This window comes from Diorhabda carinulata, chromosome 8 (genome assembly GCF_026250575.1).
Source record: "Diorhabda carinulata isolate Delta chromosome 8, icDioCari1.1, whole genome shotgun sequence".
In the NCBI taxonomy this organism is placed as follows: Eukaryota; Metazoa; Arthropoda; class Insecta; order Coleoptera; family Chrysomelidae; genus Diorhabda; species Diorhabda carinulata.
Window position 1 is genome coordinate 7,053,558 of NC_079467.1, and position 15,106 is coordinate 7,068,663.

General features: G+C 31.1%; 1 protein-coding gene across 8 annotated transcripts in view; it reads left to right on the plus strand.

Moving 5' to 3' along the window:
- LOC130896921 (synaptotagmin 1-like) overlaps positions 1 to 15,106 on the plus strand; it is a 103,370-nt gene that overhangs the window by 48,555 nt on the left and 39,709 nt on the right. For all 8 annotated transcript variants that reach the window (XM_057805312.1, XM_057805317.1, XM_057805314.1 and 5 more), the window contains exon 7: positions 3,198 to 3,374. In XM_057805312.1, coding sequence (XP_057661295.1) covers positions 3,198 to 3,374 — 177 coding nt within the window. The remainder of the gene's footprint in view (positions 1 to 3,197; positions 3,375 to 15,106) is intronic.

Below are 15,106 nucleotides of genomic sequence, written 5' to 3' on the forward strand. Positions count from 1 at the left end.
GCTAGGGTTCAAACAACAGTTTGGAAATTTGAACTCATTTTCTGTAATTATTTGTTTATTGAAATTCGAAAAAACTGATGGACAAATTCAATGATTATTATATTATCTAGATGACTATTGCATGTTTTTGGACCTGGAAAAATTGTGAAAGTATAGAAATATCAAATAAATGAGAGAGTTATCCGTTGAACTTTTCTTGGGGCCCAAGCGAAATTGTTCAATAAGGAGGTCAAAGAAAAGACAGAAATAGGATGGACCCTCGAAGAATACTACTTTGTCTATATACTGCTATAAATTATTTCAATTTCTTATTTCTTAAACCTTTTGATGTGTTTATGCTTCGAAATGTTCCTGATTTTAGGTCTATTCCGATTTAAAATTAATGTCTCATTGATTCTGGAATAATTATTGGTAAACTGTAACATATCGATATAATAACCTAGAATGTAGTCCTGAAAAACCGTATCCGAAAAAGCAGTAGAAAAACTATTTGAAATCTGAATAAGATCGAATTCAACAGATAGCGATATAATAAGATATCTGTATATTTGAATGTCTATGCTAGATGCCTCATATTAAAAAAATGTGATGAGATGGACATGGGATTTAAAAAGATGTACTCTCTACTGGGACAAAATTTTCATCTAGATAGTGCCAACTTAATTTAAATTCTCTCTGCCAATATAATCCTACAGCAATGTAATTATTTTCTGGTTCGGTTTCTTATCGATTAATATAACACATAAGAACAAAGTTATTCTCTTCAATGATTAGGAAATAATTCATTACTTCGTACGTTAAGTCAATATAAATTGACAGAAGAGTCCATGTACAGATTCCGTAGAGGAATACATTCTAATCGACGTGCAGTTCTCGTTATTGGAGATAGGAAAGACACAGGCAGGGAATGTAAACATGTAAATGTAAAAACTCCTATCTATATTACGTACTTTTGTCTGTTACTTTTATTAGTGGGTATTTTGAGCTCTACCAAATTTTCAAAAATAAATAATCTGATCAGCAAGTGATCAACATCTTTAATGACAATGATAATTGTATCGGTTTAATGCAAATTGTTATACCTCGGAAATTCTATGACTGAAATAATTGAGAGAAGACCAATGAAAATAGAAAGATGATCAGTAAGGAGTGTAATCATCGTCATCTTAAAATTTTAGGTGAAGAGAATAATGCATTATTTGAAACTGGGGTGATTTGAATAAGTTCTGTTGATTACAAGTGGTGAGGAGATTGAATGATTTTAGTTGCAACTACTAAACGATTCAAGAAATTTCGATGAAATTCGTTTCTTCGAAAAAAAACCTTCACACCCTCATCAAATCCATCCAATTTATGTAACTTATACTTCATATCAATGCGACGAGGTCAAATTCTTTAAAAACCTTGATGCAATGTAAAATGTACTGGAATGATAGTTTTGTAAGCTAGACAAAACCTATCTTAATACAATGAAATATGGATAAAAGAGAATTTATTGATAATTTTATTGTTACAATTTTGCTTTCCTAAACGTTCTCAACCAACTTTTATCAGATGAATCTTATGAAAAATTACGAAACTGTATAATTTGTTCTGAGTATAAGAAAAATAAATACTGGTGTAATACTGTCATTTCAAACTCTTATACCGAAATGGTTTTTTAATATGTTGTCTTGATACAAATTTCAATTAAATTTTTTAATAGCTTCGAAGGAAAAATTTATTATTTTATTACTGCTCTTGCGTTTTTTATAGTTATATAAAAATAATAAAAAACTCGCCATCATAAATTTGGCTCTAATGAAGTGATAACTGCTTTTTTCAAGGAGATCAATTTAGATGAATCTAATCATTTTCGGAAAGAGTTTCATCGAATCATTCCAGCACTGCAGTGCTTTACTTCACTAAAAACTTTTATACTTTTAAGTTTAAAAAACATATTCATTAACTAGATTGATTTCAGTAAAAATTACTTTAAAAGATGTATATATGTTACTCTTTTACACACTATTATTTGGTCAGTTTACTAGTAGAATCTTCTACTACAAGTATCTACTCCGAATAATTTACAAAACATAACACTTTCCACTGTAAATGGAACATATTTCTCATAAGCAATCGTTTTTCTTGAATGTTCACATCTGTGGATTCCTTACATTACATTGTAGTTCACTGAGAGACTACATTATAAGTTGAATTCAATTTTACTTCAATATCTAATACTCATAATGATCTTCTTTTACCAATACAAGAGAACTATTCAGAAATTGGATGCTTTGAAATTAAAAAAACGTTTCTACATTCTTTGAAATTCCTTCCTGCTGCCTTCGATCAGCGACGGAAGCAAACAATTTTAATCTTCGTTAATAAAGCTTACGGCTACTGTTAGCCAGTTCCTCATTATAGTGGAAATGACTAGGTACCAAATCAAGACTATACAGCAAATGTACGAGATTTCAGATTGTCATGCAAAAATAAAATTTTCGGAAGCCCACCTTATCTATTCCCATAGACAAATGCTTGAATTTCGCTTGGTAACAAGGCTTGGAAATTTTTCTTATTGTGTCTGACCGTGAATATTCCCATCAACTTAACCGACCAGTTTGTTAGTCACCCATTATTTTCCTTATAGTGAACATTTGTTTGGTCTTTTTGAACTTTGCTGGAACGAACTTACCTCATCATATTATTTATGTACAATGTATATTTAAGTATATGTATTTTTGGATGTTTATTAACAATATTCGGTCCTTTCAAGTGTAAGTTACAGTTCACTGTCTCATGGTTCATAAATGGTATTGAACTCTAGTTTGTCGTTGAAAACATGAGTTCCTATGATACAACGAACTGTAACAAACATTTGTTCATTGAACTGGTGATTTTGCAGGAATGCAAAAATCAGACAGAGACGTTTTTCACTTTCTCAGTAGTTCCTGTATTTAAGTATCTATTACACTGTGAAATATAGAAATATTATAAAGTAAGAATTGGACCTTTTATAATGTCGACAATTGTAAGGAGTTGTTAACGTTAAAATTATCCATTTAGTATATGTAATGAATTGTTTACCAATTTTTAGACTATTGGGGTTGAATTTTCCAGTAAATTATTATCATAATCTATTTTTCTGAACAACTTGATTGAAATATAGTCCTCAATTTATATAATATTTATTGATAACATACAAATTTATTTAGAGTTTGCCGTACTCGGAAGCTATGAACAAAACCTTAGTCTTCGCCATATTTGATTTCGACCGATTTTCCAAACACGACCAGATTGGAGAAGTGAAAGTTCCACTCTGCACTGTTGACTTGGCTCAAACTATCGAAGAATGGCGAGAATTACAGAGCGTCGAAGGCGAAGGTGGTCAGGTGATATCATTTTAATTTTGTATTTCCAATTTTCAATATTAGAATTTAGTCCGGTCCTTGCTTCAATCGGATCTTGAAGAAGTTGTATAGACCAATAATTGTGTATAATGAATAGATTCATATTTATTTTTATAACAGATACAAACAATTGAACTTTTTGTATGGATAATAAATATTTCTCACAAATTTTACTCAATATATTGGTGCTTAGTTTTATTAAGCCTAGCCTATTGGTGAATTTCTTTTTTTCTTATTAAGAATTAACAAAAGATCTGAACTTGAATGGATACTGAAGCGAACAGAAACGTTCATATCAATAACAACTATTATTAATTAAAAAAAATATTCGACAGGATGATACTGTCCCCGTCTAAAAACTAGATTTTAGGGAAATGTTCAAATATGCCAATACTTATTCCAAGAGAAAAACAACCCTTTCTCAAATATACTATACTTGGTATATCATTAGACGGTAATTTAGAGAAAGTGTTCGGTTAATATGATCACCTATAAATTTTCTCAATATTTATAATGTTTTTGAAAGAAGAAAAATTAGCATAGTGGGTGTGTATGTATCTTAATTAATGTAGAGTCTATTTATCGAAGAAAAATAGTAAACCAAAATACAACAACTTCATCAACTGTCTCCGAGTCAGACATATTTAAGAAAATCACACAACAGACTAATAATCTCACTGCAGTACCTACGATAATACGATACTGTCTCTGTACTACACCTGATTTAATGACTTCTTCAGCGATGTGGCATTCGCCCCTCTTATGCGACTTTTTATTTGTGGTATATTATGGTGCCACTGATTTGGATCAAATCAATGCCGCATTGCGCTTTGTCCAGAGTGTTCACGTGCTGATTAGGCACTGATCATTTTTGTGGTCCATTATTTTTCAAGATATGTGCATAGATGATAGTGAGTTTGTAAATTATACTTAAATTCTTTGGTTGAAAAAGAGAAGAAAGAAAATCTTTGTCTGCACATCGGCTGTTATATAGAGGTGGAAAATATCCTATTATTTTTCATCAGAAGTAATTGATCTAAGTAACATAATTTGCGCAAATCATTTATGCATGATAGATAACAGATATATGACAATAGACAAAATTTGATGATAGTGATAACGAAAAATCAACAAAAACCCATAATCCCCAATACTTTGTAATTCTTCGATCACTGCAATGAGTAGAAATAATTATTATTCTCATAAAATGATACACTTCATAAGACCTTTTTTTAATCCTAAATCAAAATAATTTTCAATCAAAAACACTACTCAGGTACTACGTCCAAACATTATTTGAGTTATATAAGTTTGATATTCTGGGTCGCACTTCACATGATTTATACTATGTTCATTAGTAGCTTTCCAAATTCAAGCTGCATCATTCATTAAATTTTAAAGAGGTGTTGCACTTTATTGATCAATAATTAACATGTATGATCACCCTATTCTAATATCGTTCCTATTGAGGTGCAGTATTCAATATTAAGAATAGAAGAAGAAATTATAGATATTCATAACGTGAAAACTTGTTTCTCTTGTAAAAAAAAATATTTCCTAAGAATCTGCTTATGAACAATTTTTTAATGGTAGATTCTTCTCCTGCAAGGATCTTTTTAACCAAATTCTAGTTTCTATCAAAATATTCAATAATTCATATTTTATTTTTACGATAGTATTTCAAAATGTTCATTAATTCAGATTCCATTCCGATGGATAACTTGTGCAAAATGATATTATATGGTTCAGTCTCGTAAAGAACAAATTAATCAAAGCCTCTCTAGTTTCTCTCTCGTTTTCTTTGTGATCGACAGAGTATTTCGATCTTCCTTCATTTTCAGCGCTAGCTGCTTATAAATATAGATAAGGTGGAAACTTAGTATATTCCTATTCAAGCAATCCCATCAATTCAGTATTGTTACGCATATTTTGATAATGTAACGATTGATTGGTTTTGATGGGTGTTGCCTACAAGCAATATAATAATACATCACTCAATAAGTCGCGTGATTGACACACAGATGATGCTGCAATTGTGAAATCCATATGACGTTCATGAAGTACCAGCTTTCAAAAGACAAAAAAGGTAACAGCCATTTAAGTGAAGCCAGTTTTGTTATTTTCAAAACAATTTCGGGTGCTTCTTGATGAAAAAAATACTGTACAAGATCAGTAATGGCTTGAAAAGTGTTATCCGGACTCTGTTACATCGAAAAGAATCATTTGTTATTGGTTAGCTGAATTTGAATGTGGTCGTACAGACACCGATGATTGTTAACGTTCTGGTCGATAAATTGAGAGGGTTACTCCAGAAAACATCGAAAAAGTCCAGAAATTGGTCATATCTAATCGTAAATTGAAACTGCGTGATAAAGCTGATGTAAAGATATCAGAAAGCAGTGTGTTCACAGTTATGAATGAACATTTGACCACGAGAAACCTTTTTTAAAATGGGTGTCGCGTTTATTCACAGTCGATCAAAAACGTGTTGATTCAGAGCAGTGTTTGGGCATGTATACACGTAATAAATCAGATTTTTTGTATCGATTTGTGACAATGGATAAAACATGAAACCATCACTTCACTCCGGAATCAAAACGATCATCATCTGAGTGGACTGCAGCGTCCAAAGGCACAATACACAGCTGGAAAGATTATTCAGTATTTTGGAAGCGCTTGGAATACTATTCATCGAATATCTCCAAAAGGGAGAGACATTTGTTAGCGAATACTATATAGATTTATTGCATCATTTGAATGCAAAAAATCAAGGAAAAATGGCCTAAAACTATTGCTTCACCAAGACAATCCATAACTTCGCAATTCGAGGAAACGATTGTTAAATTGAACAAATTACACTTTGAATTGCTGTCTCATCCATTGTATAATCCAGATCTGGCCCCCAGTGATTACTGACTATTCACTGATCTCAAAAAAATGCACGAAGGTAAGAAATTCAGTTCAAACGAGAAAGAAATTGCTGAAACTGAAGCCTATTTTATGATAAAAGACAAATGTTTCTACAAGCACGACATCGAGAAGCTAGAGAAGCGCTGGAATGTTTGTATTACTCTTGAAGGAGATGACATTGATGAATAAAATCGATGTTTGGCAAAAAATCGTGCTACTACTAATGTTTTAATGTTTACACAGCAAAAGAAGAATACAGTGTAGTGGACAGTAATATTAAATCAATACTCTTAACTAAAACCAAAACTAACAAATCCTTGAAAACATTGAAGAGTAGTTTTATTCTGAGGGCAACAATATTTTTTACTCTTATTAAATAAACGCACGCACGCCTAAGTGCACATTTAACTTTTTATTATACCGTCTATCCCAATCCCATCTATTCCAGCGTTGAATGTTTAAAAGAAAATTCAAGCTATTCGTATATCAGTAATTTAATGGAAAGAAAATTTTTGTTACTGATTAACAAAATTTATAACACGAAAGTTTTCATCACTGTCGGAACAAGAGTCGACCAATATCATTAAACACAATCTTATCGGTGTTATTATTGTTTTCATTATCGTTCAAACCCTGTAGTCATCGTGAATTTGAGGTGACCTACCCAGTCATAAAGTACATGTTTTTATATATATATATATATATGATTTCTTCTAAATGTAATTTTTACGTTATATCGAATATAATGCCTTCTTCTTCCAATATAGCGTCAAATCGGTAAAAATTAGGCTACAATCCCCATTACGATATTCTATTAGTATTTAAAGTTTATTCTTTAAGTTATTGGTTCAAAAAAATATCAATGGATTCCTACAAAATTGTTCTTTTTATATAGCTATCGACTATCACCTATAAAAGTAACATCATTTCTTCGACTTATTGAATAATTACCTAAATCAACAACAACCAAAATCAAAATTGTTGCAAGATATTTTTCGCTCACTATTTTGTAGTGAATAGTAGACACGTCTCCAATATTTTTAATCTGGCTTAGAGGACTGCGATATTTTTGTGGAATTTTATCAATAACAACATACACAATGTGTCCCTGGATAGGTGAAACGAATAATTTCTAGCATAATTAAAATTTTGGCAGATCTAGTATGCCTCCGAAGTGTTTTAGAAAACCTATAGTTCTGTAAAGTGTTTTAATGCAGCAAATACAAAAATAAAGTTATCGGGAAACGTTGTTTAAAATCAGCATCTAGGAAAATTTAAGTTGTCAAATATAATTTTCAATTTTCATTATAATGAGAAATTCATACTTAGCTCAACAATATTGTATTAGAACTAGTCAAAATTCAATGAAATACTACCTTCTTGCTTTAATTACATAAAGGAACATCATTGGTGATGAAAGTACTTTCGTTGGTGATGGAAGTACTTTATTTGGAAAATATTATTAATTTATAAAAAATCTGTTTTCTAGAATTAGCTCCTCTAAAGACAAACGGAAGAGCAATCCCCTTGCTTCGTCACCTTCTTCTAGAATGTGACATATTATTGACTGTAAGGAAAAATTCTGTTTGTAATAAATTCTCAGTAAACATGTTTTCCTAATGTTTATAATTACGCTCCAGTATCTGCATCAGTTTCATCATAAGATTTTGTATCCTTCTCTTTATAATGAATGCTTCTTGTTGAAAGGGATCTCTCAATGAAATAGTTCTTTTCTTCATTGCAGTCTTTGGATACGCTTCACTGAACAAAGCAGTAACCATTATCATGGATCTTCCATAACAATGAATAACATAAACTTTTTCCTCTTATTGTTAACATTGTACAGTTTGACAGTTTCTTTTAATTGATTAATATCATTATGCATACAACTCTATAGTAGACCAATGATTATGAAGCTTGGTTTCACACTAAGAGGCAAGTTGAAGTGGCTGCTTGCATTCGAATTCTAATTTAGGCCGATCGAAAATTATGCTTTCAGTTAACTTCAAAAAAAAACATTCTCATATAATATGAAAATGGAACGCTCATAAACGCGCCCTTAGAGTAAAATGGAAATCGAAATAGAGTTGATGACGCCGACAAGGATGTATAGTTATCGGAGCTAAACATTCATGACACGTCTTCCTGAAATCTACCCCAGAACTAGGGAGAGGGAAAGGATATAACGCGGAATAACAGGCTAGGTAGTGGAGGCTTAATAGAACAGTCTTGCTCATTTGCACATTGTGTGGGTGGAAAATAATATTGCAAGCTTTTGAGCATTTGTTTTTTGGTTCATGATTTGGATATATCTTCTTTCTCTTGATTAATAGATTTCTGTAATTTTTATAAGTCTTGAAATATATCTAGCAATTGCAAAGCACCAACACCCAAAGAAACTGATAAGTATGCCTTTTTCGCTACATAATTAGTATCGTGGTGTCTTAACTAGCGCTCGAAAAATTGACCGTGTTCTAAAGATTTTCATATTCATATAGTTCAATATATCTACTATTTTCTTTACGATTACGACGTTTTACACATTAACCTATATATTTTTCTTATGAAAATTCAACAATAGGATGTATACGTACGGTATTTTTTGATTGCTTCTTTAATGTAGTAGCTTTATAAATTTTAGAATATTCTCCTTAGTTCTATACTATGAACCTTATACTTCGTATTTCCAATAAAATTTTACCAAAAGATAATAGGCTACGGCATTTTTGAAACTAAGCAATTCCAATATCATCAAGAAGAAAACATTTAATTGGATTTTACCAAAGCTCTTTATATATTTTATTGAAAAACAAAATAAAGTCAAAAGATTGAAAGTATTTTCTGTGACAAAATACAAATTGATCCAAAATAATTGATTAAACAGTTATATTTGCATTGTTTGCTCTTTCGAGAGATCCAAATTTTATATAAATGAGCCTTTTAGTGTCTACTGTAATTTTTTTTAATATAATAACATGAAAATCTAGGATTTTTTAAATAAACGGTAGTTGGTCTATACGACTTCTTATATTTTTTTACACCCAGTTCGGACCATTGGATGCTTGCACAAGTTACAGAGGATCTTTTTGCACTTTATGCCTCTATTAAGTTGAATTCTTCTGTTAAACTTTTATATACATATTGGAGTTGACAAATATCTCAATAAAATCTATTGAGTTATTGGACAACACTATTACTAACTTGACGAATTTTATTGAATAACAATTCTGGTAATTTTCCCATACCCATGAAATTTGTTCTAAAAACATGATATTTTGAAATAAATGATTCTTCGACTATTTTATGAACAGAAAATTATTTAACCAGAATTGTTGCGATCCATTTAATATCTCTTTGGTACTTTAGTGGTGGTGAAAATTCATTAACAAGACTCAGTTCTACAGTTCTTTCCAATATGTTTATCTGTATCTATTATAGTATTATTTCGGGGCAATAAAGGAGAAAACAACCATTTTTTGCTTATAATGGCTTTATAGCTTCCATCGATTTAATTTAATTGCGAATGAGGAAAAAGGTAGCTCTAAAATATTGATATGAAATTGTTCATTGACCAAATATGCAAAAGATCAACGATATAGGATTCTTAATCACCTGATAATGTCGCAGATATTGTGTGTCAATCTAATCGACATCAGCTTCTATTATCCTCCACAAACAAGTTTATTGAATTTTTGGCGATTCATCAAAGATGTGTATTGTCTGGTATTATCTTGTTGCAATACATAGCCTGATCTCTTAACCAATCACGGGAAATTCTTTTCAATATTCTTCTGTTATCTGGTCAATTGTCAATAGTACAGTACTAAATTGAATGTTCCAAAATTTCATAGTTTCAGCATACACGACCCAGTATTATTGTCTTTGTCTCTCCATTTCAATAGTTTTTAACAGTGTACTGCAGATTTCGATTTCGTGCTGCCAATTTATGGGGTAACCAAAAATTTATGTGAGTTGATTTCGAGAGCATCAGGATTGTATTGAACGTTCACATAATACTAGATCATTTACCTAATTTTCATCGGTTTTCACAGTGAGAGGCCGGTCGAAGACGGGGCAATTCTTTCATAATCAAATTTCTACCACGGAAACCTTCAAACTTATTCCCACTGTAATACAAATTTCTTTTTGTTTGTTTGTGATAACCTTTTATATAATTACTAAGCATCGTATAGCATAGATTTTCAGAAATTTCTCTTTTTTTCAAACATTTATGATTCTTTAAGTACTAACTGACATAATTCTCTTAACGGTGTAAAAATGCATCAAGTTGGTACGATCGGACTAATAGGTTTTAATATATCGCTAACCAACTGTCTACAATACAAATAGGCAAAAATTGTCTAGATCACATATTGTTACGTTCCCCCCTAGCTAATACTATGCGAACGCTTGATTCCACCATATTTTCTTCAGTCTTGTTTGTTGGTATGCTCCTTCTAGACGCAGGGTAGGGCAGCACAGCGCAAGGGAAGGCATCTCGAGAAAACTGTGTGGAGCAGTTGCCTCCACATATTGAGACACAGTTTCGTACTTACCGTTCTTTAAATTAAGTTCGGATGCAATCGTTGTCCAAATATTTTGTTTCAATTTAATTTTCATATAGTTTGGGTCACTTGTATTATATAACACCGAGTGGTTTCGTACTAGTTCAATCAATTTTTCTTCACGAGATTCCATTTTCCCTAAACACCTGTAGGCAACTGTGCGAGTGTGACGAAGTTTCTGTGACATTTACGAGTGCCACATTGGTCACGTCCGGCGCCCTGCCCTGCTCTGCCACTCAATTCGCACGGTCCTATTAGACAACAAGAGTTACAGACACTATGCTGCCCTGCACGTGTTGACTGCATCTCAACTTGAGCCCGGCCTAATGGTCAAGCTTCAGAAGAATTATTTTCTGTCCCATATTCATGATTGTAATGTTAAGACACAAAAATTCATCAATTTTTCCAGTTTTTTGCAATTATTATAATTAAAAGATGTCTTCTGCTAAATCTCGTACTAATTATTGCTACAGACTATACAATCGACATAAGGAAAGAACTTCTTATCACTGAAAGTAGTCTTAAAAGGAAGTCATCAATATTATATGATTTTTTGGAACACATCAATAGCTTAACATATTTTCGGTATTGTAATGAAATGAGTCTTTTAGCCTCTATTATTATTTACTAAATAGATACCCAAAATAAGTATACAATCAAAATAGCAACAAATTGCTTGATCATTTGAGCAAATTCGATCATATTAATTTGACGATGAACAAAGAAAAACAAATACACACCACTAAAGAAGAATGCAGTTATTTTTTTCGAGGAATTCAACCATAAGTAGATCATTTGAGATTTGCTTATTTTTCTAAATATTTACTCTCAGTAGTTTTGCGTTTTTTTCAAGTACAAATTTTACACTCAATATAACACAAACCATGTGTGTGTTTTTTTTGTTGGAATGTTTTTTTTTTGAATGAAAACAATTTATGCAAATTCTAATATTATATTCATAGTAATAGCTCAATAATCGACAGAGTAAAGGATAGAAATATATTTTGTACGTCTGAACATATTGAGGCACTTATCATAGCGGTGAGAAAGCTTTGTAATTCCTTCGTCAAATAACTCTGCCGACTGCGATCTCAGCCACTCAGCTACGCGTATCTACATCTTCCTTATATTAACGGCGTTATGATTCTAGCAAATAAAACTTCGTTGTGAACGATTATGAACTAAGCTGCTCCACTGGATTCTCACTCTCTCTGCTGTATAAATAAAATCAAAGACAAGCCCTCAGGTCCAAAAAATTGGAATTTTTAAATGATAAGTCATTAAATTGGAATGAAAATTCGAGACAGTTTGTCACAAATAATTTAGTCAAAAAAAGTCATTTTATCATAATAAGGAACTTAGAGAAATGATAAGGGTAAAAGATAATTTTCTAAAAAAACGAGATTCTTCAATTCTTTATTGTTTGCTATGCAGATATACGTTTCGCTTAAAAAATTTCAAATAGTTTTGATAAACAAAACTTCCTTCTATTAACTATTGAATCCTCACGTTCATATTCAATGACTGAACTCAAGGAATATTTGATTTTTAGTAAGTTCCAATATATGTATTTCAAGTAAAATTGTCATTAACTCAGAAGAATTCTATGATGTAGGTCTCTGAAATACCCGGATATTCAGTCCCCACAGAAGTTTTCATGTGTTTACTCTACTAAGATCAACATCTTAAGGTTGATGTTTTGGCTTACCATAATAATTCCACAAAATTCCATCCATTTGTTAATGACATTAAAAAATACTTTTTTTATTTATAAGTACCCGCTTGTTCAATGTGCTCTATTGTTCGATAAGAAAAACACAATTTTATTGTTTAAAAGTGAATTTACCATTCAATATACTCACGGTTGCTGTTATTTTTTCGTTTATCTCATTCATTAAGCTTGTTGCAATTCTTATTTTAAATCACTGGACGGATTCAATGTTTTCATGATATATGTCAGATGGTGTATCATCTATATAAAAAATGACTCTTCTTCTCTAAACCAGGTTAGTTTTCAACAATTTCACGTCTACTTGCTTTAGTTGAAGTAATAGTTCATGTTCATTTAGATTAGTCTCATAAGAGTGTGTTTTTGTTCTGGAAAATGTGACACCTTATTTGCACAGTTGTTTTTAAAGCACAAGACATTAATCAGAATATTGCTTCACTACATAAAGAGATTCTAAGAGTTTCTAATGAATGTCTCTCTGTTTATCACCAATGTTCTAGAACAGCCGTTACTGTAAAGCTAAAGCACATCCCTAAACTTATTTTGATATCGATTCTAATAAATATAGTACACAAAGCGTGAAATGGGAATTCAGTGAGTTGAGTTTATTAAAATCCACTTCGACGTTTTATCGCAATCCACACTGATAGATTTGAAATAAGTTGATTCCTATGTTCCGATCAAATTCTTTCCTATATGTATTCACACTCTTAACCGCTTCTTACCACACCTCTATTGTCATTTGTTTGAATGAATGCATCTTCTTTGACTGTTGACAGCTGTTGCTTTCTTTTTTTCCAAGTTTTTCCAAAGTTTCTATCATTAACGTTTTTAACATTTTTGTTGTTCTCCATCATCATCATATAATTTGCTCTTGTCCAATATCAAATTAGTATTTATTATATTTGTGTTTATGATTTCATCAGTTTTTCTGTATAAAACGAGCTCTCGTTGCATATACAACAGCTTCTTCTCTTCATTTTCGTCGTTCTTTATAATTTTGTCTAATGATGATTCGTAGTACTTCCATACTTAATGAGTTTGAGTTTATTGTGGAGTAATTGAAAAAAAATTCGATGAAATTTCTTATTACGTATATAATAATTTTGAATATGTCTACATAAATTTGCAATGAGATGACACAAAATGTCTTGATCTATATCTGTCTTATATTGTTACAAATTGAAAAAAAAAATCATTTCAACTCAAAAACACACGATACATTAATCAGGAAGATAGAAAAATACCGACAGAAGCAAAGTTGATCGAGACTAAAACTCACTTTCTCTCACCAAACTCAAAGCAGTGAACAGAATTGTATTGACGTAAAATTATTTTTTTCTCTTTTCCCTAAAAATTTCTCTGCTCTGCTTTTGGTTATGGCTCTGTTATGGTTCGTGTTGCCGGCCTCAAATATGCATGACGCTTCAATTACGATTACAATATTCACGTAAGTATTTTTATCATCATTATCATCATAAATAAATACACCATAGAAACATCATATATCACTTTACTGGAGGAAATAGAGGGATGCATATGGAGATTGAAATTCAGCTTCTATTCCCAAATTTACTCATTTTCACTAGAAATATTTTGTATGAAAACTGAATATCATTATTACCAAATAGGTATACCAGTTTTTAGAATTACACATTTTTTATTATAACTTAAAACCATGTATTGAGTTAATATGCCAGAGAGTATCCAATGATTAAGAGACAGAATCGCAGAGAATTTATTTCTATGGAAAATATAAGAAAAGAATGAATTTTCAATAAAAATGGTTTTTATATATGAAAACATTCGTATTGAATATGACCTTTTGTTATTTTTAATTCTAGGTAATACTTTTTATTCATACTGTAATATTACTTACGAAAAAAGTTTTTCTCAATTTTTTTCATTAATGGCCATTATTGATCTTTGATATTTTGTATGCTACATGGGCAATAAGAAATTGCAAAAATATACGTTGTTAATTAAGTTATCCTATTTGAAAATATATATTTTTCGAGAACTCTACAGGGTTATTTGCTCTAATCTGAGTACTCCTTCGTTCCTCTTATGCATACAGATACGAAAGTAATTTTATATGTAAGTAGGAGTCAGAATGTGTAAGGACGAGGTGACAAACGATCCTTCTTAATATGTACAGTACATTTTCTTATCTTATACTGTTATATTCATCGGTTTGAAAGAAGACTAAATCTCAAATGTTATTTCGTCGGAAAAGAAACCAAATAGCTCAAAATAGTACGGGGAATTATGTGGATAATTTTTCCATTCCTGACGTCAGAGAGGTTTTCTATCTAGTATAACATTTCCCACCCTTTTCGAAAATCCAAAAAAAACTGTTTAATTTCAGTTTACAGCTTGACTTTCTCCTTGAAGGTTATTCGTTTTTCTAGAAAACTATGCCAAGTTTTTTATCTAGTTCATGAAGAAGTCAGTATAATTTTTCAAATATTTTCACTCAACTCTTTCCTTTCTTTTTGAGTGATTCACAT